Genomic DNA, 27,509 nt, shown 5'->3' with positions numbered 1-27,509 from the left:
CTGGAGGAAACGGTGCTGTCGCCGCGGGCCTTTCTTTCCCACCTCCCTCGCTGGCCCTCTGGCCTCGCCAGGCTCGCAGCCGCGGTGTAGAGGCAGCAGCCGCGCCTGGGTGGAGAGGGCCCGCCTGAAGGGGCAGGGGGTGGATCCGGATGCTGCGGTGGTCACGGCCCGAGGGTCCGTCTGGCGCCCGGAGTTTTCACCGCGATCGGAATGCTAACAGCCGTCAGAGCCCTTGGCTGCCCCGCCCCAGGCTGGTCCCCGATCCCCCTCCGTGTGACGCCGGATTGGGGGACGGAGGGAGGGTCCGCTCCGCTGCCATCCGTCTATTCATTCCGCCCATCGTGGTGGGCCTGGCGCGATCGTGATACAAAGCCGAGTGGGTGCAAGTCCCCTGCCCTCTGCAAGCCTGCAGTCTCCGAGGACCCCTTTCCGCATTCAGCAAACATTGACTGAACGCATGTAGGGGATGGACAGGGGCCTGGGTGGCCAGGCTGTTTCTGACAGGCTGCTAACCTAAAGGTTGGCGGTTAACCCACCTGGCCGTTCCCCGGAAGAAAGGCCTGGCTAACTGCTTCCGTAATGATTGTTGATAGTTAGCGTCAAGTCGATTCCAACTCATGGGTGACCCTAAGTGTGCAGAGCAGAGCTGCTCCATAGAGTTCCCAAGACTGTGACCTTTCGGAAGCAGATTGCCAGGCCATCGGCCAAACAGGGCTTCCAACAGGTTCCTTCCTAACAAGTTCCCAGGCGACCCTATAGTAGAGCAGTGGTCCTTAAAATTTATTATACATAAGATAATAAATGTAGATTCTGATTCAGTGTGTCTAGGGTGGAAATGCAAATTCTCAGCAGGGGTTTGAGCACCAACAGTTTGAAGCCCTGCTTCCAAGGTGTCTCTGGGTGGCTTCAAACTACCAACCTTTCAGCCAGTAGACAAGCGCTTAAGCGTTTGTGCCACTCAGAGACTCCTCAAAGATTACAGCCAAGAAAATCCTACAGGGCAGTTCTACTCTGTAACACATGGGGTCGCCATGGGTTGGGGGCCCACTCGAGCAGCTAACAACAACAGCAGGAGATGGACTGTTGTAAGACTAGTATCAACCGGGATGTAGAGACTCAGCGCAGTTGCACAGGAGGTGGAATTGGCTCTCTCTACTCCCCACCTCCAACAGGAGAAAATTCAGTTTGCTTAGTCTGGCGTTCCAAGCCTTCGTGAGCTGACCTCTGCTTCTCTCTGCAGCCTCCTGTCCCACCGCTTTCTCTTCTCTCCGTTTATACCGAACTCTGCAGTTAATTAATACCACAGATCATTGTCCAGCACCTATTCCAAGTCAGACACCGGATCAGCCAAGGAGAATACAAAATAAAACAGATGGGCCTGTGTCCTTGTGATGTTTTCACTTAAGAGGGACAGATAATAAGTAAATGACTAAAAATATAAGTGCTGCCCGTCTGGACCCAGCCTGCCTGCGTTGGCTCCCAGCCCTGCCACGTTGAAAGCTGTGTGCACTTGAGCCAGTTGTTCACTCTGCTTGGGCCTGTCTGCTTGCTATAAAGGAGGTAGGACTGCCGTAAGGACAGTTGTTGTTGGGTGCCGTCGAGTCGATTGCAACTCACAGCGACCCCATGTGACAGAGTAGAACTGCCCCATAGGGGTTCCTAGGCTGTAGTCTTTATGGGAGCAGATTGCCAGGTCTTTTCTCCCATGGAGCCCCATGCTGCTGGGTTCAAACCATCAACCTTTTGGTTAGCAGCTGAGCGCTTAACCATTGCATCACCAGGGCTCCTTGTAAGGACTAAATGAGTTAAAGACTTGTGAAGCATTTGGGAGGGTGCTTGGCAAACAGTAAGCACTCAATAAATGTTATCTGTCACATACGATTATAACTGGTGATAAATGCCGTGGTGGGGAGGATCTGCTTCTGTAAAGGACCAGGTAAAGCTTCTCTGAGCAGGTGACATCGAAGGTGAGAATGAGCCAGCCATGCAAAGTAGATTCTAGGTGTGTGTATCTGCCCAGCTCAGGAGAGTGAAATGATTAGTCGTGTTACTTGGTCAGTGGAGATTGCATTGGGTCATTCACATTGGATTTTTGAACCCCACTAAACTGTGCCAAAGTAAGTAATCATGCCCCTGACGCCCAAGGCCTGCATGCAGGCAGCCTTCCAGGCACCTGAGTCTGCAGAGCTCTTGCTGGGGTGAGAGGATGGAGCAAAGGGGCCTTTTGGGTTTTTTTGAAAAATCGGTTCTATCATGAAGGACGAGCTTCTTGTGTTCCTGTCTTTTGTCTCCCAAGTGCTCGGGGGCATTTTGTTTCATTCTCGCTCACTCAGTGTGTGTTTCTAGTCTTGTAGGGTCTGCTGATAGAGCTTCTAGTAGCTGTGGGCCTTGGACCAGCATTGTTGCTGTTGTCGGGTGCCGTGGAGTTGATTCCAACTCATAGCGACCCCATGTGACAGAGTAGAACTGCTCCATAGGGGTTCCTAGGCTGTAATCTTACCAGGAACAGATCGCCAGGTCTTTCTCCCACAGAGTGGCTGGTGGCTTCAGACTGCCAACCTTTTGGTGAGCAGCTGCGCTTAACCATTGTGCCACCAGGGCTCCTTAGACCAGTGTAGGAGCTAGTTTTTCTGGATCTAGGGATCATCTTGTTTCTGTAGTGACTGCCCTTCATGGGGTTTATTTCCCAAATTTCAGTAAAAACAGTACTCTCCCAAAATGCACACATCCTTCTGCCTGTGGAAGAATATACTTTTAACGGGTTTCTGGGTCTGTCTCCCCGCTGTGTTGTGGTGTCCCGTAGTCGGTGTCAACCAGGCAGCACCTGAGTATTTGACAGGGGTATTGTTTGAAGACTTTCTCCATACCCCACTTGCTCTTGTACTTTCCTGGAAGAAATGGCATAAAATCACAATGTCTGTTCATGACACTTAGATGCTTTTGGTTCTCCACAGATGTGAAATTAAATGGACCAAACCTGCTCTACCACCATGGCAAGTCTGAAGAACCATCTGAGCACCAAAGTCATGTTTATTCTATCTCAGAGGCATCTATCGAACCACAAAGCATTCTCTCACATGTGAACTTTCACAGAGGGAAGTTTAAAACATGTTGTTTAACCGCAGGCCCAATTTGAAGAAAGACATCTGAAATCATTATGGAGGAGCAAATGGTACTTACAGCTCAGTCGGGCAAACTCCAGGAATCTCAGTGAGGAGGGGAGAGGAGCCCTGTGAAGCAGGGTATCTGAGCGAGGCCGGGCCAGGCGTACCTCGCTTGACTTTCTCATCGGTGCGCCTGCACCCGGGTCAGCCCCTTCCCCTCAGAAAACCAACCTGAACACCTCAAAGCTGGTCAGATGATGGATGAGTCAGATGATGATTTTAAAGAACTCTGCGCCAGCTTCTTCCAAAGGGTGAAAAAGAATGGAACCAAGGAATTGTCGGGAGAAAGGAAGAAGCAAAAGGCCTCAGACGGCACTCAGATAAGAAGCAAACCGAAAAGGCCCAAACGAACAACTACCAAGAGCAAAACCCTTCACGGCCCCGCGGAGGAGAAAACGCAATCTGGCAGCCAGGCCACGAGGACTAAAACTCAAGGGGCTGCCAAGTCACAGGGGCGGGAACCAGCTCCCACGGTGAATGGGAAGGGCCGTGTGCTGGCTCCCACGCCTGCTCCGGAGCAGCCACCGCCCCAGGACAGTGCGCAGAGCACCCAGTCAGGTAACGAGCATGAGCCACTGCCAGACGTTTCCACGGGGAACTAGACGTGATCTGTATCACTTTAAACCAGGGGTTGGAAAACTTTCTGAAAACAGCCAGAAAGTCAGTATTTTGGCTTTGGGGACCATACGGTCTCATCACGATCACTCAGCTCTGCCTTTGTGGTGCAAGAGCAGCCAGAGACAGTATGTGAACAAATGGGTGTATCTGTGCCCAAGTAAAACTTTATTTATAAAAACAGGCAGTCAGCTTGAGGGCCATAGTTTGCCGACTCTTGTTTTAAACAATACCAAAAAAACAAAAACCAAACCTGTTGCCATCGAGTCGATTCCGACTCATAGGACCCTACAGGACAGAGTAGAACTGCCCCATAGGGTTTCCAAGGAGCGGCTGGTGGATTGGAACTGCTGACCTTTTGGTTAGCAGCTGTAGCTCTTAACCACTGTGCCACCAGGGCTCTGTTTTAAACAACAGTCATGAATAATACAATCCCTGTGTGAATTTTTTGCATGACTATGTTTGGAGCCCTCTGCTCTTTCAGAAGTTTCTAGTGATGCTTACATTATGTAGTTGACATGAGTTACAAGAGCATGAAAATAATTCGTTTTCTCAAATTCATTCCAAAGCAGGTGAGCTGGAACAGGCTAGCCAGTTTTTTGCTAGGCTACTGAGGAGGCAGTATGAGGGTGACATGTGGGTTTATGTCCCAAGGGATCTTCAGGTCTTTCCTTTTTCGACCCAAGACGTTTTATTCTATTTTCTAATTTGTTTATTTGTTTAAAGCAGCTTTAACCCTCTGCCGCCCTTAGCACACTGAGCATAGGCTTAGGATACCTTGTTCATGCAGAACTGAAACCACCCTTGCATTTATAACAGCACAAGAAGTTTGGGCTCCTGAGTTCTAAGTGTTTCTTACCTTCACCACCTGATCTTAAAGTTTTATTATTTTTTCTCGTGTGGTCAGCAGTTCGTCTCAGGAGACTGGGTAAAGACTTAGCCCACAGAGACGGTTGTGAGGCTTCCATAATGTTGGCGAAACAGAGGTTCTTCATGCTCCTCTGCGACTGGGAGGAAAGCTGTACACGATTCCCCAGAAAACCGCACCCACATGCATACCTGCAAAATTGACTTACAACTTCAGGGGTCCGTGGGAGGCCAGAAAGACCTGAAGGCACCTGTGCACCCCAAGTTAAAGGAGAACCTCTGATCTAGAAAGAGATAAATGTTTGTTGTTAATATTTCTGTAATAATAGCTTTCTTGAGATGTAACTTATTCCATAAAATTCACCATTTTAAAGTATACAGTTCAGGGGTTTTTAGTGTATTTGTGCGGTTGTGCACCCACCACCACTATCTAATTTTAGAGCCTTTTCCTCACCCCAGAAAGACACCCTGTAACCATTAGCAGTCACGCCCCACCCGCCTCTCCTGTCACGAATGTTGTCACTATGTCTGTATTACCACGACAGCGAGGTTTGCCAACAGCCAGCCAGTCCTCCTCCCACTTGGCAGTCACGCCTACTCTAGTTGGTGAAGCACTGCTTTGAAACTTGGGTCTAATCTGTACGTGGGGGAACAGTCTTCTGCTTCTCCAGCGAGAACGGACGCGAGTGAATGTTTTCTCCTTGCTAGAGGGTGCTCCTAGCAGTGATGCCCAGCTCCCCTCTTCCGGGCTGACCGCGGTGCCTCCCAGTCCCTCCAAGCCGCGGACGGCAGAGCTGGTCCTCCAGCGAATGCAGCAGTTCAAGAGAGCAGACCCCGCACGTCTGAAACATGCTTCCGGAGCGTGCTCACTCGAGGCTGAGATTGCAGAAAACATCCCAAAGGACCCTCAAGAGGAGCCGATGGTGGGGAATGGTATGACGGGAATGTTTCATCTTGCGAACAGAGATAAGTTATAACTCCAGGAAAAGGGAGACAGGAAGGAACCAGCAGTCACTGCGTGTCTGCTCTGGGCAGGCTCTCTGCCGGGTGGTTTCCACCTGTGGCAGCTCACTGTCTCTCGCGAGAGAAGGAAGCCCCTTGAAACTTTTCTCACTTAGCTTCTCTAACGAGGTACCTATTTCTCTTTTGCTTTCCCTGAATTTTTATTATGAAATATTTCAAACATATAGAAAAGTTGAAAAAAATGATACAATGAACCCCCAATGCCCTCAGCCCAGATTTAACAATTGTTAACGTTTCGCCATTTATATTTGTATCTCGCTCTGTAAATATACATTTGAAATATATCATTTGAAAGTAAGTTCTAGACATTATGACACCTGACCCCTGGATACGCCAGTGTGCATCTCCTAAGAAGAACTGGGTCCTACATGACTTCAGTGCCATGATCACACCTAATTCCATAGTGTTGCCTGGTACCCAGTCCAGGGTCTAATTTCCCTGGTTGTCCCCAGGATATCTCAATAGCTGTTTTCTTTTTTCTGAACGAGGAGTCACTATAACTCCACACACCACGTGTGGTCACAGCTCGGCATCTCTTAACGCCTAGAGCCTAGAACAGTTCTCCACCTTTTTTCTTCTTCACGACATTGACTTCTTGAAGTCAATTTAAAATTGTCTTATAAACAATTTCCCACTTTCTGGATTTGTCTATTTCCCGTGGTGTCATTTAACCCCTTCCTCTAACCCCCTGTAAGTAAACTGGAGGTCTGATCAGATCCAGGTCCGACATTCTGGCAAGAATGCGTCACAGGTGCTCTGTGCTTCCTGTTGCACCACCCGTGCGGCACATCCTGTCAGGTGGTCCTGTCCTTTATCCCTAAACCATACAGATGCTCATCTCTGACGAGAATGTGCAAGAGAAAGAGAAACGGGAAGAAACCATGTTGACAGACCTTGTAGTTGTTGTTGGGTGCCGTTGAGTCGATTCCAACTCATAGCGACCCCACGTGACAAAGCAGAACTGCCCTGGAGGGTTTTCTAGGCTGTAATCTTCATGAGGGTAGATCGCCAGGTCTGTCCCCTGTGGGGTGACGGGGTGGGTTCCAGCCACCACCAGCCTTTTTGCTCAGCAGCTGAGCACTTAACCGTTGTGCCTCCGGGGTGCCTCATTGACAGACCTCCAGTTAGTGAGCATGTGCTCTCTGGGCACTGCGTTTGCAGTTTCCCCTTGAGAGCACTGAGGATCCTCAGACCACCCAAAGGTCTACAGCATCCCTGAGTTGACATTCTGCTGAGGCATTGGTGTCTACCTTCTCAGAAAGGCCTTGCCCTCTGACCCAGCTCCTCTGTGACGGGCGTTAAAGGTCCCCGCAGTAGGAGAGGTTGAGCTTTGAAGGGAAGCCCTTGATTTGTCGGCATAGGAGCCGTGCACACCCGAACGCCTGAGGTAGCCGGCTTTAACAGAAACAAAAGGTGAGTCCTCTAGGCCTTGGATATGCCCCCCATGGCCCATGGACCCGCAGCGGCGCCTGGGAGCTGGTCAGAAATGCACGCTCAGGCTCCAGTTGGACCTGCTGTATCCAAACCAGCATTTCGCAGGCTTCCCAGGTGACTATGAGGCATAGGTAGATTTGCCAGTACTGTTCTAGGAGCTCCATGGAGTGCTGACTCTCACTGGGCAGTGCTGGGGACCAGGCGAGCCGTGCCACCAGGCCTGCAGAGCGGTGCTGGGGGCTGGGCTCTCCACACTCTACCTGTCGTTGTCCGTGCTGTGCAACGCGTGCGGGTGAGCTTGTGCTTGGAGCTTATCCTCATGGGTCTCTGGGGCTTCTCCTCAGGCTGTGGGCCCGGGTCCCCTGCCACAGAGAGCGACGGCGCGGTGGCCTTGGCCCTGCAGCAGGAGCTGGCGCAGGAACGAGCACCCACACGTGAAGAGGGCCTGGAGGATGAGGGATGGTTTTTCTGCCAGATCTGCCAGAAGAACCTCTCCGCCATGAACGTGACGCGGAGGGAGCAGCACGTGAACAGGTAGGAGGAGCCCTCACGTCAGCTTTCTAGGGCGCAGCCGGAGCCCAGGGCCGCCCGGGGCTGAGGCAGGAATCCTGACAGCCCTCGCCCCGGCAGCGGCACCTCCATCTTCGCTTCCTTCCTTCCTGTTTTTTCTACCAGCTTTGCTGAGATACAGTTCATGTACCGTACGACTCACTCGTCAGAAGTGTCCAGTTCATTGGTTTGTAGTATATTCAGAGTTGTGCCACCATCACCACAATCAATTTTAGAACATTTTCATCACCTGAAAAGAAACCCCAGACCCCTTAAGCTGGCTCTCCCATTTCCGCCCAGCCCCCCAGCCCCAGGCCGTCCCTCATCTGTCTCTGTGGATGTGCCTGTGGTGGGCATTTCATGTCAGTGGACTCAGACAGAATGTGGCCTTTGGGTCTGGCTGTTTTCTCTTAGCGTAATGCTTTCAGGGTTCATCCCAGTTCCAGCAGGTATCAGAGCTCCATTCCTTTTGTGGCCGAACAATCCACTGTATGGAGAGACCACGTTTTGCTTACTCAGTTATCAGTTCATGGACATTTGGGTTGTTGCCACCTTTTGGATGTTGTGAATAGTGCTGCTCTGAACATTTGTATAGAAGTTTTTGTGTGGACGTATATTTTCATTTCTCTTGGGTGTATTCCTAGGAGTGCAATTGCTGGGCCATTTGAAAACTGAGTTTAATCTGTCCTTGCTTTCTTTAGCCACCTTTGCTAACAGATACCTAAACTGAGTACCTGCAGGCTGACTTATTACATGCAGCAACACTGCCAAGAGACGTCCATGCTGGGTGGAGGTGATGGGGTGGGGGAACATGCTTCGACCCACCGTGTATCGGTGGGGACGTGGATCCCTGTTGCCTACGATCCATATCACCAGGAGGCTGATTCTTCTCTGCTGTCTCCCTCTAGGTGCTTGGATGAGGCTGAAAAGGCACTAAGACCTTCCGCCCCTCAGATCCCTGAGTGCCCCATTTGTGGCAAGCTGTTTCTCACCTCCAAGAGCAGAAGCAGCCACTTGAAACAGTGTGCGGTGAGGATGGAGGTTGGCCCCCAGCTCCTGCTGCAGGCTGTGCGGCTGCAGACGGCTCAGCTTGACGCGGGCTGCAGCCGCACGGCATCCAGGTGAGTCCGAAGGACAAGTAAATCAGAGACGCTAAGCAACAGTGTTTGTACTCTGGTTTGTTTTAAAAAGACTTCTTACAACGTTGGAGGGACAGAGAGCCCCCTTTGATTTCTGGTAATGAAAGATTTACAGAGAAAATAAGGCATAGTCTCTGAAGGGTCTCAGGGGAGATAGCTCCTGTGTCCTTGAAGGCTGTGAAGTGGCGGTTCAGCCAGGTCTGTGGAAAGGACTGGGATGGTTTCCTCCAGGTCCTTCCTAAGAGTTTTCCAACCCCGTGATCGAGCAGCCGGCGCCCACCGCGGCGGCTAACATTTGGTAATGCACTTCACCTCCTCCGTGTTACGCCCCGTACAGTGTGGCTTCCGCCTCAGTGTGGTCCAATTTTCAGTCTTGATATAAGATGAAGGAGCCCTGGTGGCACAACCGTTAAGCACTCGGCTGCCAACTGAAAGGTTGGCGGTTGAATCCACCAGCAGCTCTGTGGGAGAAAGATGTGGCGATCTGCTCCAATAAAGATTGCAGCCAAGAAAACTCTATGGGGCAGTTTTGTTCTGTCCTGTAGGGTCACTGTGAGTCAGAATCAACTTGATGTGGCTGCCAACAAAAACAATATAAGATTATTTGGTGTAGTTCAAAGAGTCAGTGAGACAGAACCACACCACCCTATTTTTAAAAAATTTGCATGAATTAAGTACAAATGTGTTCAAATAGGCCCTGCTGAGAGGGGTGCAAACCCGAGCTGCCAGAACAAAGGGAAGACCAGCACAGCGGCCCTGTGTGTCCGCCACGGCGTGCACACAGGCTCTGGGCATCCGAGCGGGGCCAGCACTGAGAGTGGGAGGGCAGAGGTCACGTCTTTCAGCCAGCGAGCCATCTGTGTCTCAGCACATGAGCACTTGCTGTTTGGTGCTATCGAGTCGCGAGCCACCGAGACAGACAGAAACTGCCCCATAGGGTTTCCAAGGAGCTGCTGGGAGATTCCAACTGCAGACCTCTTGGTTAGCAGAAGAGTTCCTAACCGCTGCGCCAGCGGGGCCCCAGAGGGTTCCCTAGGCTGCTGTGATCTTTATGGAAGCAGATAGCCAGGTCTTTCTTCCACGGAGTGGTTGGGTGGGTTCAAACCACCAACCTTTCAGTGAGCAGCTGAGCACCTAACCACTGCACCACCAGGGCTCCTTCCGTGGGAGACGGAAACCTTGAGGCCCTAGATGGACCTCTCCAAGCCAGGGCTCACCTGCGGCGGGACCACCTGAACCCCCTGCTCAGGTGCAACATGTCTGGCTTTTAATACCTCCAGGAAGTTACACAGAATGTGTGCGGGTCCTTTCAGAAAGCTGTTAGAGTAGAACGCTAAAGCAGCGGGACGCCCTCTCTGGGACTCTGAACTCCCCTCCCCTAAGGCCAAGCCTGGGATATCTGGATCCCTGGGGTGGTTGGAATTCCTCTGACGAATGTGGGGTCAGAGCACCCTGTGTGCACCCTTACATACTTACACCCCCCCAGGCCCTGCCCGCTGGGCTTGGAGGTACAGCCCGTGGCAGCTGCCACATGTAGGGACCCCAGGCTCTGGGGCAGCTCTCTTCCCTCTTGAAGACTGTGGCTATCATACAGGGTTCCCGGGAAGTGGGAGCTGAAGTAAGGCTCACTTAGACCTTGGTGGTACCTAGGTTTGCCCTTTTCCCTCTTGCTTTGCACCCAGCCTGGTGGGATTCACCCAGGCCGTCTAGGTTCTCTCCAGCCAGGTAGCCCTCTACACCAAATGGGCCGGGAAGCCTGAGAGCTGCACCTCGACTAGCGAGTCAGCTGACCAGGGTGCCGGCTAAGTGAGAAGGCCTTTCCTTCAGGCCATGGGCAGAGGCAATGCTTGGGGCCCTGGAGGAAGGGAGGGCGCTTCCTTGGCAGGTGTGGACAGGACTGTCTGAGGGGCATCTGAAGTAGACAGGCAGAAGCCAGCGGGGATCCAGGGAGCTGGCACAGAGCCATCAAGTGTCCTGCTGTTTCTGTGGACTCCGCTGGATGGGTTTGGCCATGTGTGGGGCGTGCAGGTACCCCTGATGGCCCTGCGTCCACCAGGAGCCACCAGGTCGGGGTGTGCAGGTATCCCCAACAGCTCTGCGTCGGCTGGGAGCCGCAAGGCCGGGGCGTGCAGGTATCCCTGATGGCTCTGTGCATCCGCCAGGAGCCGCTGGGCCAGGGCGTGCAGGTACCCGACAGCTCTGTGTACGCCGGGAGCTGCCGGGCTGGGGCTGCAGATACCGCTGACGGCCCCGCGTCCGCCGGGAGCTGCCGGGCTGAGGCGTGCAGGTACCCCTGACAGCTCTGCGTCCGCCAGAAGCCTCTGGGCCGGGGCGTGCAGGTACCCGACGGCTCTGTGCGTCCACCAGGAGCTGCCAGGCCGGGGCGTGCAGGTACCCGATGGCTCTGTGCGTCCACCAGGAGCCGCCGGACTGGGGCGTGCAGGTACCCCTGACGGCTCTGTGCATCCACTGGGAGCCGCTGGGCCGGGGCGTGCAGGTATCCCTGACGGCCCTACGTCCGCTGGAGCCGCTGGGCAGCATCACATGGGAGGACCCACATCCTTCCACGCGCAGCCGGCACCACCGACCAATATCTGGACCCATGCTGGACTTTTTGCCAGGATCACGTGGCCTCACCTGAGGCAGTAGAATAAGCACAGTGAGACCCCGAAGTGGCCGGTCCCCCCGCTGAGGAGAACATTTAGCCCGCTTCCTCATGTCCCCACTGAGAACAGGCCTCGCTCTCTTGTCCCTTGTGGACAGGCCTCAGGTAGGCGGCGCCCTTCCAGCCCTCACTCACTCTCCTCTTTGGCCGCCTTTTAAGCTTCAGCCCTCAAGTTGGAAGTCTGAAACGGAAAGGAATCCCCAGCAAGAAGGAGCCCCAGAAAAGGCAGAAGGTCAGCCAGCCCGAGGTGCCATCTGAGGACCTGCTGGTGGCCATGGCTCTGTCCCGATCAGAGGTGGAACAGTCCAGGACTGTGCCGGCGCTCAGACTGGAGAGCGCTTTTTCTGAGCGGATAAAGCCAGGAGCAGGTGCAGGGGGGCGGGGGCGGGGGTGCCGGGCTGCAGACCCAGGAGAGCCTCCGTGCACTGCTGTTCGCTCAGAGCCGACTGCCGGGTTCCGGATGGTGGACAGGCTCCATTATTGACCGTGCTGCTTCTGTTTATGTTTAGAGAAGAAAAGCCGCAAGAAGAAACTCCCTACTTCCCTGCCGCCGCTGTTGGTCCAGGACTCCGAGGCCACAAGGCAACAGATGGAGGGGCGTGTGGCCGCGCTCTTTGCGGAGGAGGTGGAGCTGTCCAGCATGCCGCCCCTTCCTGCGAGCAGACTCTTAAAGAACGAGGCGGAGAGGGCCAGCTGGCGGCTGCAGCGGCCCGAAGGGAAGCAGAGCTTTCTGTGGGAGGGCAGCGCCCTGGCCGGAACCTGGGCCTCGGAGGCCTTCTACACGGCAGGCCTGGTCCCACCGATTGTGCCCCGGCGGCCAGCCCAGGTGAGGCCCCCGCCTTGGATACACCTGCGGACAGGCTTTGGGGAGGGCTGCAGAGCCGCAGGGCACCCGGGGCTGGGAGCGGCCAGTCCCAGGAGAGGAAGGGGGGAAGGCCCGGCACGTCGGCCGTGGCGACTGTCTCCCTGGTAGGAGCGGAGGCCCACTGGTTCTCCAAAGTTAGTGTGTCCCTGGTGAGTTTGTTTAAAGAGCAGAATGCCAGCCCCCGCCCCGGAGCTGCTGACATCACCTGTCTGCGATGGGGTCCCGGAGTCCACATCCTAAACCAGCATTGCAGGCAGCTCTGACACAGCTGGGCCTGGACGGGTGCTCACTGCCTGAGGCCACCTAGGCTATTAGGAGGAGCCCCTGGGGGCACAAATGGTGAACGCACTTAGCTGCTCACCGAAAGGCTGGAGGTTCGAGTCCACCCAGAGGCGCCTCAGAAGAAAGGCCTGGCGATGTACTTCAGAAAAATCAGCCACTGGAAACCTGCGGAGCACGGTTCCACTACGGATGCACACAGGGTCATCATGAGTTGGGGTTGACTTGACAGCAGCTGGTGACTGCTTAGGAGGACGGGGCCCAGGGACCTTTTCCCAAACTCGTGCAGTGAAGGAGAAGCACTCCACAGGGCTGCCCTGGGCTGTGGCTGGCACCCCGGGCCCCTCGTCCTCCAGCCCTCGAGCTACTCTGCAGTTTTCGAATGAAAACAGGCTCACCTTCATTTCCCCCAGCCAGTCCCCTCTGTTCCGTGAGTGACGGTGATAACACGGCCGGGTGGGCTTTCTGCCTTATTCTAGGGCCTCATGAAGGAGCCGAAGCGGCCAGTAACGCCACCTGACCAGCCACAGCTGGATGTGCGGGCGCCCCTCACCCCCGGTGGCTCCCTTCCTGCGGGCTGCAACCCCGTAGAGGACCCAGTGGAGCCCGACCCCAGGAAGGCGTCACCCTCCTCCAGCCAGAGGGAGCGTCAGGCCCTGCAGGACCTCGTGGACCTGGCGGGAGAGGGGCTGAGTCCCAGCCAGGGGTCCAGCAGCAGAGGCCAGGCCAGCTGGGGCAGAGAAGCAGGTGAGACACCGGGAAGATGCTGGCTGGCCCATGGTCCCCGTGCCACTGTGGTGGCAGCTTGGGTCAGACTTTCCATGGCTCATCCTGGTACTGTAGGTGGCTGCTTTTGTCTTTCCTCCCAGGTAAATGTGAAGTAGGTACATGTGTCACAGTTTCCAGAGTAAGTGGTCAGGCGGTCATTTGGCCGATGTTATCTAGGCTACTCTCCGCTTTAAATAGAGATGTCCTCGGACAGCAAACACCTCCCTCAGGCGCCCGTCTTCTAACCTACAGATCCTTCTCTCAGCCATAGATTTGGTGCCCAGCAGCCTCCCACTCTCGGGCTTCGTCCTGCCGCCTGAAGAGCAGCGTCTGGAGAGGGGCAGCGGCACCTCGGTAAGGACGGGGACCCCTGCCATGGCCATGCCGTCTGGCCCTCACTTCTTTCGTCATGGTCTTAACCGCTCTTTGTCTGTCTAGTGTTCATGAGGTGGGCTCGCTTCCGGCCTCTGGGCCCTTACACCTTCCGTTGCTGTCTCATGAAGTGTCTCTGCTTCCCAGGAAGCTGACCACATCCTACAGCCTGTGATGTGAACCCAGTGAGAGCCCGGGGGAGCCTCCTGTGTTCTCAGGGCACCGCCCAAAGCCTGTGTTTCTTCTGTTGTTGAAGTACGTGGGTTACCGCCATCACCGGCCCAAGAGCGAGCTTTGTCCTGGGAGTCAGAGGGAGGGCCGACTGCCCCATGAGGTCGCCCTTGTTGGGCATCTGTGCGCTCGGCTCCTGGTCCTCTCGCTCGCTTGCTAAGCACTCACTGCGCCCACCATGTGTGGGTCCTGGCCAGGCCTCGCTAAGCAGCTCAGCTTTCTGTGTTGCTCACTAGTGGGGTTAGAAGTTGGGCCTTCCTTAGAGTGGATATCATCCCACGAGGATATTCATACCAACTGTCCATCACCTCAAGGCCCGGGCTGGCGACGTCACTGCACGGGCGTTCAGAGGACAGACCTGGAGCGCACGTCTTGGCAGGTCCCTGAGCTGCATGGACTCTGGGCCCTCGTCTGTCACGTCGGGCTATAATCGCTCCTCACAGGCTGCTCTGAGGTTTGAACACGCAGTCTGTCAGAGCACCTGAGGAGCCCTGGTGGCACAGGGGTTAAAGCACTTGGCGGATAACAGAAGGGTCGGCAGTTCGAACCCGTCTTCCATAAAGATTACAGCCTTGGAAACCCTGTGGGGCAGTTCTCTGTCCTGTAGGGCGTTATGAGTCGGAGTCGACTCAACAGCTGCAGGTTCTGGTGGGGCACCTAGCCTGGCTCAGTAGCTGCTAATGCCGTTGTCACGTCCTTGTGATTGTTCAGCTTCTCCGTTGCTGGCCCTGTACGTCGTCGGCCAGGGAATTCATCGTAGTAGAGAACGTGAGAAAGCAGCTCATGTTGTGGTGTTCCTGGCTGCTGAGGGCCTCAAGGCCACAGAAGGGTGGAATCCAGCAGAGGGGCCGTGTTGGAGAGCGGATAGAGGGTCCTGATCTCGCCCCTCTAGCGTCCCCAGTGTGTGTGTGAATGTGGCACAGCTCAGGCCGAGAAGCGGGCAGTGGGTAGACACTGACTCTCTGTCCGTCGTCCCCCTTTCAGCTCTCCCTCAGCCTGCTGGTTACTGACTTCGGGTCCATGGTCAATAACCCACATCTGAGCGACGTCCAGTTCCAGGTGGACAGTGGGGAGGTGCTTTACGCCCACAAGTTTGTGCTTTACGCACGGTGTCCGCTCCTCATCCAGCACGTAAGTACAGCCCCTTCCTCCTCACGCGTGTGCCCTTCCCCCTCTTCTCCCTCGTGCCTCTCCCGCTGGCGTTCCTCTTCCTCACTCCGAGCAGCCTCTCTCCAGTCAGTCTCACGGCCCCCTGAACTCCCTCCCTTCCCGTCTCCTCATCCTCTCTTGAGCTTTCTTCACTCCCCGTCCCTCCCTCGTTCTCACCTGTCTTCCTCCCTCCCCTCCGTGCCTTCACCACTGCCCTGAACGAGCGTTTCTCCCCTCCGCTGCCATACGCTTCAATGGGGAAGAGAGAAGGACAAGTTCGAGGTTAGGAAGTGGTATGAGGGGAAGACCTCAGGATTGCAAAACATCAGATTTTTTTGTTCGGTTGAGTGAAAATCCCTTTTTTCCAGAATTGGCTCCTTTGTTCCTGTTTGCAAAATGAGAAAGTCTCCTAGTCAAGCCCTTTGAGGTTGAGCTGCTGAAGGCCATTTTCAGCGGCTTCTGCTCTGACGCTGTTCTGACATGGTTTGACTTGAGTGTCCACCTTGCAGGAACCTGAGTCTGCTGCCAATCTCTCTCTGCAAGTTCTAGAGCCTTTGATGTATCTGCCGAGAGGGAACTACCTGGGTTCTTGAACACCCATCCCTATTTTGATGTAGAAAACAGAGGTGTTAGGGCCTGACCTGGAGAGTTCCCGGCCAGCTAAGGCAGTCAGCATCGGCTACTGCTTCCTGGGCCTGGGCCTGTTGATAGGACCTGAGAGTCAGGACGTCCCAGGCCATCTGTCTTCCTCCAAGTGATGCGTGTGCAACCAACAAGGCTTCTGTTTATGTCACCCTCAGGTAAACAGCGAAGGCTTCTTTGCTGTGGAAGATGGGGACCTGAGGACCCAGCGCGTCCTGCTGAGTGACGTCAGCACTGAGGCAGCCTGCGCCTTCCTGTGTTACCTCTACACTGCGGACACTGGCTGGCCCTCCCACCTGGCCTCCAACTTGCGCTCTCTGGCCCTCAGGTCAGGCTCGTCCTCCTGTTGACTTCACAGCCCTTGAAATTAACTGACCAGGACTCACAGGTTGATGAGTCCCTGGGTGGCACAAATGGTTAAGCGCTCAGCTACTAACCGAAAGGTTGGCGGTTCGAACCCACTGAGAGGTGCCTCGGAAGACAGGCCTAGCGATCTGCTTCCGAAAGGTCACAGCCTTGGAAACTCTATGGGGCAGTCTTACTCTGCACACATGGGGTCTCTTGAGTCGGAGTGGGCTCGACGGCAACTGGCAGCAACAGGCAGGTAGACAACACAAACTGCACAAAGGCCGGGGCTGAGACTGTCACAAATGAGGCTGGTTTTAATACTTTTTAATCTAAGGTTTATGACAGTGAGGACCTTGGAAACAGGGCATCATCACTGGCCGGAGCGGGCCTGGTGGGAGTGCCCAGGGCTGTTGAGGACCTCTGCCAAGTCACAGGCTTTTAGCTCCCTGGACACAGTGGAGAGCGGACCTCAGGTCTGTGCCCCTAAACACTGTGGCTTCCTGGACATGGTAGAGAGTGCCCTCAGCTCTGTTCCCCCAAACACCGTGGCTCCCTGAACACGGTGGAGAGCGGACCTCAGCTCTGCTCCCCCAGACACCGTGGCTCCCTGGACATGGTGGAGAGTGGGCCTCAGCTCTGTTCCCCAAACACTGTGGCCTCCTGAGCTGGGTCCCATGGCCTCTCCACTAAAGCTGGACCAAGCAGTCCTTTCCCAAGTCCTAGGAGATGGAAGCACAGGGAATGCGTGTCCCCCTCTCCTGGCTCGTCTGCGCCCGTGTCCTATGAGACGTGGCACGTAGCTCTGCCAGGCGAGCTGCTCCATCCCCAACAGGCTCACGGCCACAGGTGAGACCTTGTGCTGTGTCACCACAAGCTGCCTGCTGAGCGAGGACCCGCTCAGCCTCTAGGCTCTTAAACGCACTGAGCAAACCTCAGCAGGCGGCACACCCCCTTGGCCTTTGCCGACCGCCGGACGTCGGGTCTGTGCTGCCGTGCATCATCATGGTGTTCTGAACGCCTTTACCAAGCCAGCGTGTGCTCTCCAGTTTTGCAGGCCCCACCGATTCCCATTGTCTCAGTTATCTAGTGCCGCCATAACAGAAACACGACAGGTGGGGGCTTTAACAAACAGAAATGTGTTTCCTCACAGCTAGGAGGCTAGAAGTCCAAATTCAGGGCGCCTGCTCTAGGGGCAGGCTCTCGCCCTGTTACTTCTGGAAACAGGGCCTGTCTCTTCAGCTTCTGTTCCTTGGCCCCTTCGTGATCTTCATGTGGAGTGGCTTCTGTCTTCCCCCATCTCTACTTGCTTAATCTGCTTCTTGTATATTTCAAAAGAGACTGACTTGAAACAGATCCTACACTAATCCTGTCTCATTAACATAACAAAGACAACCCATTCCCAAATGGGTTATAACCACAGGTATAGGCATTAGGATTTATGACACACATTTGGGGGGCACAGTTCAACCCATGACACCATAACCCTAAACTCAGCCCAGTTCACTGGTGCGGTTTCGCTTGGAGTGATGGAGTCCACGAGCCCCGCCTGATAGTAGCACGGGTGTCTGGTTTCTAGAACTCTGGCCTGGGGGTGTTGCTGGACACGAGGGTGGACATTGTCTCTGAAGGGAGGGGGAGAGGCCAGGAACGAGGCACAGCCATGCCTCCCTGGAAGGGCGTCTGCTCTGGTCCTCAGCCCACTCTGGGCCGTGAGGGCCGCCTCCACGCGGGGCGATGCTGACACGTGTCTGTGTTGCAGGTTTGGCGTGAGTGAGCTTGTCCACCTGTGCGAACAAGCACCTCCTGTGATGGATGTGGAGGGTGGCCTCGGGAAGGAGGAGGAAGAGGAGAATTGTGAAAGCAGGGCGGAGAACTTCCAAGAACTCCTGAGGTCGATGTGGGTAGGCGAAGAAGAGGAAGCAGAGGCCCTGCTGAGACCCGAGAGCCACGGAGAAGACAGCGAGAAGGTGGACGAAGCCGAGATGGCAGAAATCTATGAATTTGCAGCTACTCAGCGGAAGCTCTTCCAAGAGGGAAGAGCAGCAGAGAGAGACGAGGAAGCTGACCAGCTCGGGGAGGACCATCCAGCTTCTGGGTGTGTCCTAGCAAGCATCCTGGTCCGAGCGCAGCTGGAAGATGTAGGACAAAAGGAGTCATCCGAGCAAGGAAGCGATGAGGCCCCGGCCAGATGGGAAAGTGCGGAGCGGTCAGCTCCCCCGTCCTCCCTGGGCCAGCGTTCCCGCGGCAAGGAGGACACGGAGACCCGTGAACAGGAGGCCACGAGGGAAACACTGCACCATTCCAGCTCCTCCAGCCCTTCTGGCGAGCACCGGGCAGAAGGGAAGGAAGGCACCTCTTTGCCCTCGATCGGTGACTATGAACAGCTTTTCCCATCAGCTCAAGGAGAATACGCTGAACCTTCCCGGATAACAAGTGATCAAGTGGAGCAAAAGGTCGTGGAGAAAGAGGCAGAGGCGTCCTGTTCTCCCAGGCACCAGCAGGTGCAGGCACAGCCCGCCTGGGGTGGGAGTCCTTCCAGGTTCCACCTCCGTCCCCACTGCACAGGTGGCTCGTCCCCGTTAACGCCCCCATCGCAGAGTGCAGTGTCCAGGGTGGTCTCCCAGAACTCACGGTCCCCCGTTCTGCCACCAAAGCAGAGGAGGGGCAGTAACGTCCCCGCATTACTTACAGATCCAGGCCACCAGGAAGGCAGAGGAGGCGGGTATGTGTGGGCATGCAAAAGTAAAGGGGGACTGGTCTCCCCAGAAAAATCCCCATCCATTGACCTGACCCAGTCAGACTCTGGCCACTTGGGCCCCAGACCCCCACGATCTCCGTCTAACATGGGCAGAGATGAGGACGTTATTCTCTTACTGGATTCGGATGAAGAGCTGGTGCTAGAACAGACTGGAATGAAATCCGTTTCTAATGGTCCCCCAGAGGAAAGGAAAGTGCTGGAAGTCAGCCCCAGGTCCTCGGAGCTGTTTTCGATCATCGACATTGACACAGATCTGGAACGTTCTCCAAGCCCACTAGGCAGGGCAGCCGAGCTGCAGCAGGGAGAGGGCCAGCAGCCGGAGCACGGGGACCCTACAGGCGGCAGAGGGCGGCACCAGCTCTTCTGTAAGGCAGAGAGCAGCCCCGAGGCCAGCACCACAGACACGTCGTGGCTGGTGCCCGCCACCCCGCTGGCCAGCAGGGGCTGCCACCGCTCCTCCCAGACCCAGATCTCAGGCCTCCAGTCCAAGACTTCGGTGGACGTAAAGGCTCACCTCGGGCCCAGGGCCGCATCAGAAAACAGGGACGTTACCGAAGCCACCAGTACATTTCCGGTCATCGTGCCCCAGACGGCGCCACCATGTCTGGCTGCTGCCACCCCAGGAGCCTCAGAGAGCCACAGGCGAGCCCACACGAGCCCTTCAGGCCAGCAGCCCAGGCACCGCCGGCGCGTCTCTCCTGTGGCTCCGAGTCCGCTGCGGAGACTGAGTTGGGCCACTGCGGGTGAGGTGGTAGAAGTGGAGGACAGTGACGAGGAGCAGGGGGTGGCCCCCCACCAGGCAGACAGCAGCCCCCTGCCGCTCGGGGAGCCCCCCATCCCAGTTGATGACTGCTGTTGGGGTGTTGAGCCCCTCTCACCGATCCCCATCGACCACCTGAACCTCGAGCGGACCGGCCCCCTGAGCACCAGCAGCCCCAGCAACAGGGCCAGAGAGGCCCGGGGCAGCGCGGCCTTTGGCTCCCCCAGCCCCCTGGGCACCACCCCCATTCGAGGGAGCTGCACTGAGCGGGGCGGAGCTGGCGAGCGGTCCCCTTGGGCCGGCTCCCCGGGGAGCAGCAGGCTGAGCTTGCTGAATTCGGCTCTGTGGGATGACTGGGGCGGAGAAGAGAAGTCGCTGGAGGTCCCTCCTCTGGCCCAGAGACTGAGTCCCGACGGAGCGGGGAAGCCAGGAGGGCCAGAGACACCCAGTAAGTAACAGGAGGGCTCAGGAAGACAGCTCCGAGCCTTGAGCACCAGGGGGCGGGCGTGGAGGGATCCTCGTGACCCGGAGGAGGCCGCAGTGAGGGAAGCAGCTGTCGCACATACTCTTCTCCAGCGAGTCAGGGTTTCCTAACTCGTCTGTCCAGAAGGGTCACCCGGGCACCTGCTAAAAATCCCCGTCCCTGGACCCCACTCCAGAACACGATCAGAGTATCCCAGGAGAGGCCGAGACCTGGTCAACAAACACCTCAGGTGCACCTTAGGGTCGGGCTAGTTTGGTTCCTGAAAAAGCTAAACATAGAATCACCATATGACCCAACAAGTCACTCCTAGGTGTACGCCCAAAGGTGGAAACAACCCAAGTGCCCATCAGCGGATGAATGGATGAACACAATGTGGTCCGTCCACACAATGGAATATTACTCAGCCACAGAGAGAAATGAAGCGCTGACGCACGCCACAGCGTAGAGGAGCCTGGAGGACATTGTGCTGAGTGAAACAAGCAGACACAAAAGGCCACCTACTGTGTGAGTCCTATAGGAAATGTCCAGAACAGGTAAATCTACAGAGACATCAAGCAGATTGGTGGTTGCCAGGGAGGAATGGAGAGTGGCTGCTAATGGCTCTGGGGTTTCCCTTTGGGGGGATGAACATGTCCTAGAACAGACAGAGGTGGAGGCCGCACAACACTGAGTGGACTCAACGCCGCTGAGCGGTGCGGGTTAAAGTGGTTCCTTTCATACTGTGTGAATTTCACCTCAATTTAAAGGTCAGGCAAGTGGGGGAAGCCAGCTCTGGCCCTGCCGTCCTTCCTCATCCCCCAGGTGGAGGGACTCCCTGTCCCAGCTCATTGGACGCGACTACGTGTGAGCTGTGGCCCTTCCTTGGCAGACCAGACATGCGAGGACAAGTCGGGAGCAGAGCGAGCGCATGCGAGGGTGAACCAGAACCCCCCCTTAGCCGAGTGGCTGTGCTGGTTCTGGCGCCAGGGAGAGACAAAGTCCCCAGAGTCAGGCCATCCCGACGCTGCTGCTCCGGGCAGGGCAGGCCCAGGGCGAGCAGGGATTGACACAGATGTGGCACTCGTGGGCAGAGCATCTGCCTGCGGCCTAGAGTTTCATTTCCTCCTGAAATCCTAGATTGATCAGGCATCATAGGCCAGCTCCTCTCAGCCTCATCTGGTCATCTGGAAGCTTCTTAACACTCGCGGTGGGGCCCACCCCAGAGTTTCTGCTTTGGTGAGCCAGGGTGAATGGGGAATTTGCATTTCTAACCCCGTTCCCAGGTGGTGCTGAGAACTGCTGTGGTAGACTTCAGACCAGGAGGCCTTAGCCTGAGGGCTGAGGTGGGCCTCAGGGCGTGACAAGTGAGATTCTTCCAGAGACAGAGTTATGGCTTTTATCAGAGTCTCACTAGGCTCCATGGCCCTAAAAAGGTTAAGGACCAATTCCTAAATCGTCCATTTGTCTTTAAAATGCTGACTTATTTTTTAAAAAAAATAATAGCTTTCCTGAAGTATAATTCACATACTGTACAGTTTACCTCTTTAAAGTATACAATTCAGTGTCTTTAGGAATATTCATTATGTTGTGCAAACATTACTACTGTCTAATTCCAGAACATTTTTATCACCCCAGAAAGAGACCTTGTACCACTAAGTAGTCACTCCCCATCTCCTCCCTCCCCACAACCCCTGGCAATCAACTTTCTGTCTCTGGATTTGCCTGTTCTAGAGATTTTACATAAATGGAATCATACAATATGAGGCCTTTTGTGACAAGCTTCTTTCACTTAGGAAAATGTTTCCAGGGTTCATCCGCTTTGTAGCATATATCAGAACTTCACTCCTTTTTATGGCTGAATAATACCCCACTGTACGACAGACCACACTCCGCTCATCCCTTCATCTGCTGATGGACGCGCTGGTTTGCACTTCCTGGCTATTAAGAATAACGCCACTATGCTAAAAAACAAGTTTTTATGTGGATGTATGTTTTCATTTCTCAGGTACATACCTAGGGTGAGATTGCTGGGCCATGTGGTAGTTCTGGGTTTCCCTTTCTGTGGAACCGCCAAACAGCTGCACCATTTTTTCCACAGCGGCTGCGCCATTTTACATTCCCACCATTACTGGAAGAGGGTTTCAATGTCTCCACATCCTCGCCAGCACTTGTAATTTTCCGTTTCTTTTTTTTATAATAGCCATCCTAGTGGGTGTCAGAGGAGCCCTGCTGCCACAATGGTTAAGCGCTTGGCTGCTAACCAAAAGGTTGGCAGTTCAAACTTACCATCGGCCCCATGGGAGAAGAGACCTGGTGACCTGCCCCCATAAAGCTTTAGAGCCTAGGAGACGCTGCAGGGCAGTTCTGTTGGGAGCCCTGGTGACACAATGCTTAAAACACTCACCTGCAAACCGAAAGGTCGGTGGTTCAAACCCACCAGCAGCTCCAAGAGAGAAAGACCCGGGATCTGCTTCTGCCAAGCTGACAGCCTTGGCTACCCCACGGGGCAGTTCCACTCTGTGATATGGGGTCACCACGGGTCGGGGTCAACAGCAACACGTTTAGTTCTTGGCTTAGTGGGTGTGAAGTGGTGTCTCACTGTGGTTTTGATCTGCTTTTCCCTGATGGCTAACGATGTGGAGTATCTTTTCATGTGCATATTGGCCATTTTTATATCTTCTTTGGAGAAATGTCTGTTCAGGTCCTTTGCCCATTTCCCAATTGGGTTGTTTTTTCATTGCTGAGATGTAAAAAATTGCTGAGTTCTCAGCCTGCTTGAAAGGTGTCAGTGTTGCCCACTGTCTCAAGTTGTCACTGTATCAAACCATTTTTATTTACACAAGACCTAGTCACGTGCTGGGCTGAAGGGCCCCAGGAGCACCGTTCACACAGCGTCCGTGTGCACATGGCTGTGGCCCTCATCATGTGCCATATAATACTTCCCAGTGATTCCAAAGTCAAACAGTGATGGGGTGGATGTCACTGCTTTCATGGAGCAAAATGGCGGTCAGCGGTCTTCAAGTGAAAGATCTCTCTTGGTGACCCAGGCAGGTGTCACCAGTGGAAACTCCAGGCCCCTCATGCTGAACCATGTGTTTCTTTTGTTCTACCCAGAAGGTGCTCATCAGAAGAAGAACCTGCCCCCGAAAGTGCCCATAACCCCAATGCCAAGGTACTCCATTATGGAGACACCAGTACTGAAGAAAGAGCTGGATAGGTCAGTGTGGTTCTTTTTGTTTACTTGTTTTCCTTTCTTTTATTATGCTTTAGATGAAGGTTTACAAATTAGTTTCCCATTAAACAATACACATATTGTTTTGTGACATTGGTTGCCAACCCCAAGATGTGTAAACACTCTCCCCTTCTCAACCTTGGGTTCCTCATTGCCAACTTTCCTGTCCCCTCCTGCCTCCTTGTCCTTGCCTTTGGGTTGCTATGCCCATTTAGTTTCATTTTGTTTTATGGGCCTGTCTAACCTTTGGCTGAACGGTAAAATGTCGGGAGTGACTTTAGTACTGAGTTAAAAGGGTGTCCAGGGGCCATACTCCTGGGGTTTCTCCAGTCTCTGTCAGACCAGTAAGTCTGGTCTTTTTTTTGTGAGTTAGAATTTTGTTTTACATTTTTCTCTCGCTCTGTCCGGGACCCTCTGTTGTGATCCCTGTCAGAGCAGTCAGTGGTGGTAGCTGGGCACCATCTAGTTGTGTTGGACTCGGTCTGGTGGAGGCCGTGGTAGTTGTGGTCCATTAGTCCTTTGGACTAATCTTTCCCTTGTGTCTTTGGTTTTCTTCATTCTCCCTTGCTCCAGACAGGGTGGGTCAGTGGAGTATCTTAGATGGCCACTCACTAGCTTTTAAGACCCCAGATGCCACTTACCAAAGTAGGATGTAGAACATTTTATAAATTTTGTCATGCCGATTGAGCTAGATGTCCCCCGAGACTCAGTGTGGTTCTTGAAAGTCTGCTAATAGCGGCCATTTCCCTGCTGTGTCTAACCAGGCTCACCGAAGCAGGGAGCTGGCAGCAGAGGGGTCCCACCACCTGGGTCTTACGGGGTCACGCCCAGCCTGCTTTTCCTGGTGGACATGACTGCCCTGGGCTTCCAAGGAAGGCTGTCCAGCCTGCTCGGGTGGTGGGGGCTGCTGGGAGGGAGGCGGTGTGCATGGCTCCTGGGGAGTCGGGGGAGCTGCCTGGGCTTCCACGCTAGCTCCACATGTTGGTCCCCAAAGTACGTAGGCCTGAGAAGCTAACAGATGAGACTCCCCAGGCTGCTCCCCAGGTAGCAGGCCTCCTCGCTCATGGTCATGGAGAGGGATCCTCACCATAACATTCTAGTAAGGAGACCTGACTTTTAAAAACGACATCAAAACTATCCCATCCAAATGAACGCTGGTCGTCAACTTGGGACCGTGGGAAGCCATGTTCGACTATTCTAGGGCTACCGCCGTTGCTCAGAGGGCTGTGGGAATGTCCCTTTTGGAACAGTCTTCACAGTAAGCTCAGCGGGCACGCAGGAGAGACGCTAGCCGTTGAGCACTCGTGAAAACCAGACACGCAACACCAGGCGCCGACCCGTTAACTGGATCAGCTGAGACTTGTTCGCTCCTCACTGATCCGTGGGAACGGCACGGAGCGCACACAGAGGCGCGTGGCCGAGCGCTGGCGTTCACTTGCTTCCCCATTTAGGTTCGGAGTCCGCCCTCTGCCCCGACGCCGGATGGTCCTGAAGCTGAAGGAGATATTCCAGCACACTCACCAGACCCTGGAGTCGGACTCTGAGGATGAGATCCCGGCCTCGCAGGTGCCCCTGCACGTGCCCCAGAGCCTGGCCCATGCCGCCCAGGCCTCCAAGACTTCAGGGGCAGGAGGCCACCCCTCCCCGGAGGCCGCCACTGGCCCCATTCCGCAAAGGCCTAAGGGACCCACTGAGATCAAGAGCCCCCAACGTAGAAGGAAGCAGCCTGGGAAAAGCCCCCCACCCCTGCCCATGCCACCAGCCGAGGAGGAACCCCCAGGCTCTGATGGTGATGCCCAGCTCCCGGCCTCCCAGGAGTCCACGGCCACCTCTGTGGATAGCACCGACGGGTCGTTTGGCTCACAGAGGTAACCGGATGGGAGTAATGGGGTCGGGAGCCTCGCAGCTGCGCTGATGGGCAGGGCAGAGAGCTAGACTAAGCGAGGCCAATGGCTGTGGTTCAGAAATGCCAACTGCCTTCTGGGTTTGAAACCACAGGAGACGCAGGCAGGTGGTTTCCCCAGGCCTCTCAAGCAGGCCTTTGGACCCCCTCGGCCTGAAAGAAGCTCGGCCCGCCCCCTTGAGTGGGGCCTGCCTGGCTTTCCTTCATGGTGTCCTCTGGTTGCCCGTGGAGACCGGCTGATTGGCGTGACTGACGTGAAGGGTGTGGGCGGGACCCTGCCCAGCTGACCCAGCTAGACGGCCGGGGAAATACAGCCAACTCCACGGGCAGCGCTGTCAGGAGCTTCCTGCCGCCCTGGGGGGTCATCCCCACCACACTCCAGGTGCCACAGCGGACACTCTACTGCCCTCAGCAGGCTCCTGGTTGCGGGGTGGGGGCTGGGGGTGGGCGAGACAAGGTTTTGCAAATTGCTGTCGTCTTGTTCTTGTCAGCTCTTCCTCCCACGAGTTTGGAGCGGCCTTTGAGTCTGAAGGTGACGAGGAGGGCGAGGAAGGGGTCACCGCCTCGCAGGCGGCCGTCCGGGCAGCAGATACGGAGGAGGCAGTGTGGCGCTACATCCACTCCCGGCCTGCCCTGTACCGGAAGGTCCTGCTGTACCAGCCCTTGGAGCTGGCGGAGCTGCAGGCGGAGCTGAGGCAGAACGGCATCCGTGTGGCCGCGGGGAAGCTGCTGGACTTCCTGGACACCCACTGCATCACCTTCACCACCGCTGCCACCAGGAAGGAGCAGCTCAAGAGGAAGAGATGGCGGCCCGTGGGCAAGAAGAAGGGGCAGGATTGACGGGGGTCGTCTCCCACCCGCCCCACACTCGGTGCAGCTCCCCGGGGTTTGTGGCCACCTGCTGGGCACCCAGGATCCCGGTGTGAGTCAGGCCCCCGTGGGACCACGCCGGCTCTCTCCACGACAGTGACGACAGCCCCTCCGCGGACCCCGCTCCCTGATGTGGTGTTCCAAGCATGTTGCCCACTGGCCCCTCCCTCTGTGGGTGCCCGCAGCCCGTTTCCCTTTAACCAGCGGCCCCTGTGTGTCTCAGAAGCCCCACAGCCCCGCCTGCTGCGTGTGCCCACGTCCTGAGAGCCACATCCAGGCTCATCCTGCCCCAGCCACGTGGGCCTGGCTGTCCTTCTTCTCAGCACTCGGACCGTAATCCCAGCCGCCAAGGCTCCCGGGGCCCGACTGTCCTACCCGGCTACTGTCCTGTCACCAGCAGTCTCCACACGGGACGGTGCGGAAGGGCCCGGCATGGCTGGAGTCTTTGCTAACTGGTTCTCGTTAGAGCGTCCCGCTCGGGCGCAGCGCTGAGCACAGGTGCTGGGCTTTCTTCCCTCGTGATGTTGTCCTTGTGTGCTGTAGATGTAGTGTGGTCAGTTTTGTAGGAAGTGCAATAAAAAGGCTTTGTAAAAATCATCCGGATGCTCCCCTGCTCCAGAAGAGTAACATGATAGCCCTTGTGTCTAGAAGCCTGTGAGACTCTGTGGCCGCCACGCTGACATCCGCTCTTTTCTCAGGGCAGCACGGGCCTGTGGCCCCCACACTGACATCCGCAGAAGGTGCGGCCTTGCACTGCTCTCTTCTCGGGGTGACACGGGCCTGCGGGCCCCACTTTTACTTCTGGCTCTTAGGTAACAGGCATGTGCCCACTGTCTCCTCTGGCCTCTGTCTGCGCGGCCGTCCGTATGTGCACCCACACCTAACGGGGCCTCCCGGGCTGAGCTCAGCCCTTGCAGCTCACTGTGGCCCCAGACAGCAGCATTGGCCCTGCGGGGGCTCGTCACAAAGGCAGACGCAGACTCACTGAGCCAGGATCCATTTTGACAGGACCCCAGGCGAGTGGAGTTTCCGAAGCACTGGCCTGGCCCGTGTGCTGGTCTGGGGGATGTGGAGAGAGGTTGAAAGCAAGCCCTGCTCTCGGGGGGCTTCCAGTCGGGTAGAAGAGACACCCCGGCCTGGACCACACTGGGTGGGAGGGCCAGTGAGGGTCAGCGGTCGGGCAGCTGGAAGGGCAGAAATCAGGGACAGCTTCCTGGAAGAGGGGCTTGTACGCTGGGACTCAAGGTGGGTGGGGGTTTTTATTAGTTGGCATTGAGTTGACCTGACTCATGGCGACTCCGTGTGCGTCAGAGTAGAACTGCACTCCACAGGGTTTTCAGTGGCTGATTTTTTGGAAGTAAATTGTCAGGCCTTTCTTCCTGGGTGCTTCTGGGTGAACTCGAACAGCCAACC

The 27,509-nt window shown here is 55.6% G+C and overlaps 1 protein-coding gene across 1 annotated transcript; it reads left to right on the top strand.

Annotated features, from left to right (window-relative positions):
- SLX4 (SLX4 structure-specific endonuclease subunit) lies at positions 1-26,066 on the top strand. The gene is made up of 14 exons (XM_023728438.1): positions 1-174; positions 5,355-5,579; positions 7,448-7,637; positions 8,561-8,773; positions 11,616-11,824; positions 11,966-12,282; positions 13,080-13,347; positions 13,634-13,722; positions 14,956-15,102; positions 15,921-16,090; positions 17,870-20,076; positions 23,206-23,308; positions 24,775-25,191; positions 25,718-26,066. The coding sequence occupies exons 1-14, from the start codon at positions 150-152 to the stop codon at positions 26,064-26,066; spliced, it is 4,929 nt and encodes a 1,642-aa protein (XP_023584206.1). The 5' UTR covers positions 1-149.
- Positions 26,067-27,509: the final 1,443 nt, after the last annotated feature.

The sequence above is a fragment of the Trichechus manatus genome, unplaced genomic scaffold (assembly GCF_000243295.1).
Source record: "Trichechus manatus latirostris isolate Lorelei unplaced genomic scaffold, TriManLat1.0 scaffold00024, whole genome shotgun sequence".
NCBI lineage: Eukaryota > Metazoa > Chordata > Mammalia > Sirenia > Trichechidae > Trichechus > Trichechus manatus.
Note: the sequence above shows the minus strand (reverse complement) of the source record. Positions and strands in the feature narration are given on the sequence as shown.

What these genes read in the sequence shown, in the direction of transcription:
- SLX4 (XM_023728438.1), top strand. Translation starts at nt 150, where the DNA reads ATGCTGCGGTGGTCACGGCCCGAGG. An exon ending in GCGGTGGTCACGGCCCGAGG is followed by an intron (nt 175 to 5,354) that starts GTCCGTCTGGCG and finishes TCTCCTTGCTAG; the next exon opens with AGGGTGCTCCTAGCAGTGAT. An exon ending in CTGAAGAAAGAGCTGGATAG is followed by an intron (nt 23,309 to 24,774) that starts GTCAGTGTGGTT and finishes TTCCCCATTTAG; the next exon opens with GTTCGGAGTCCGCCCTCTGC.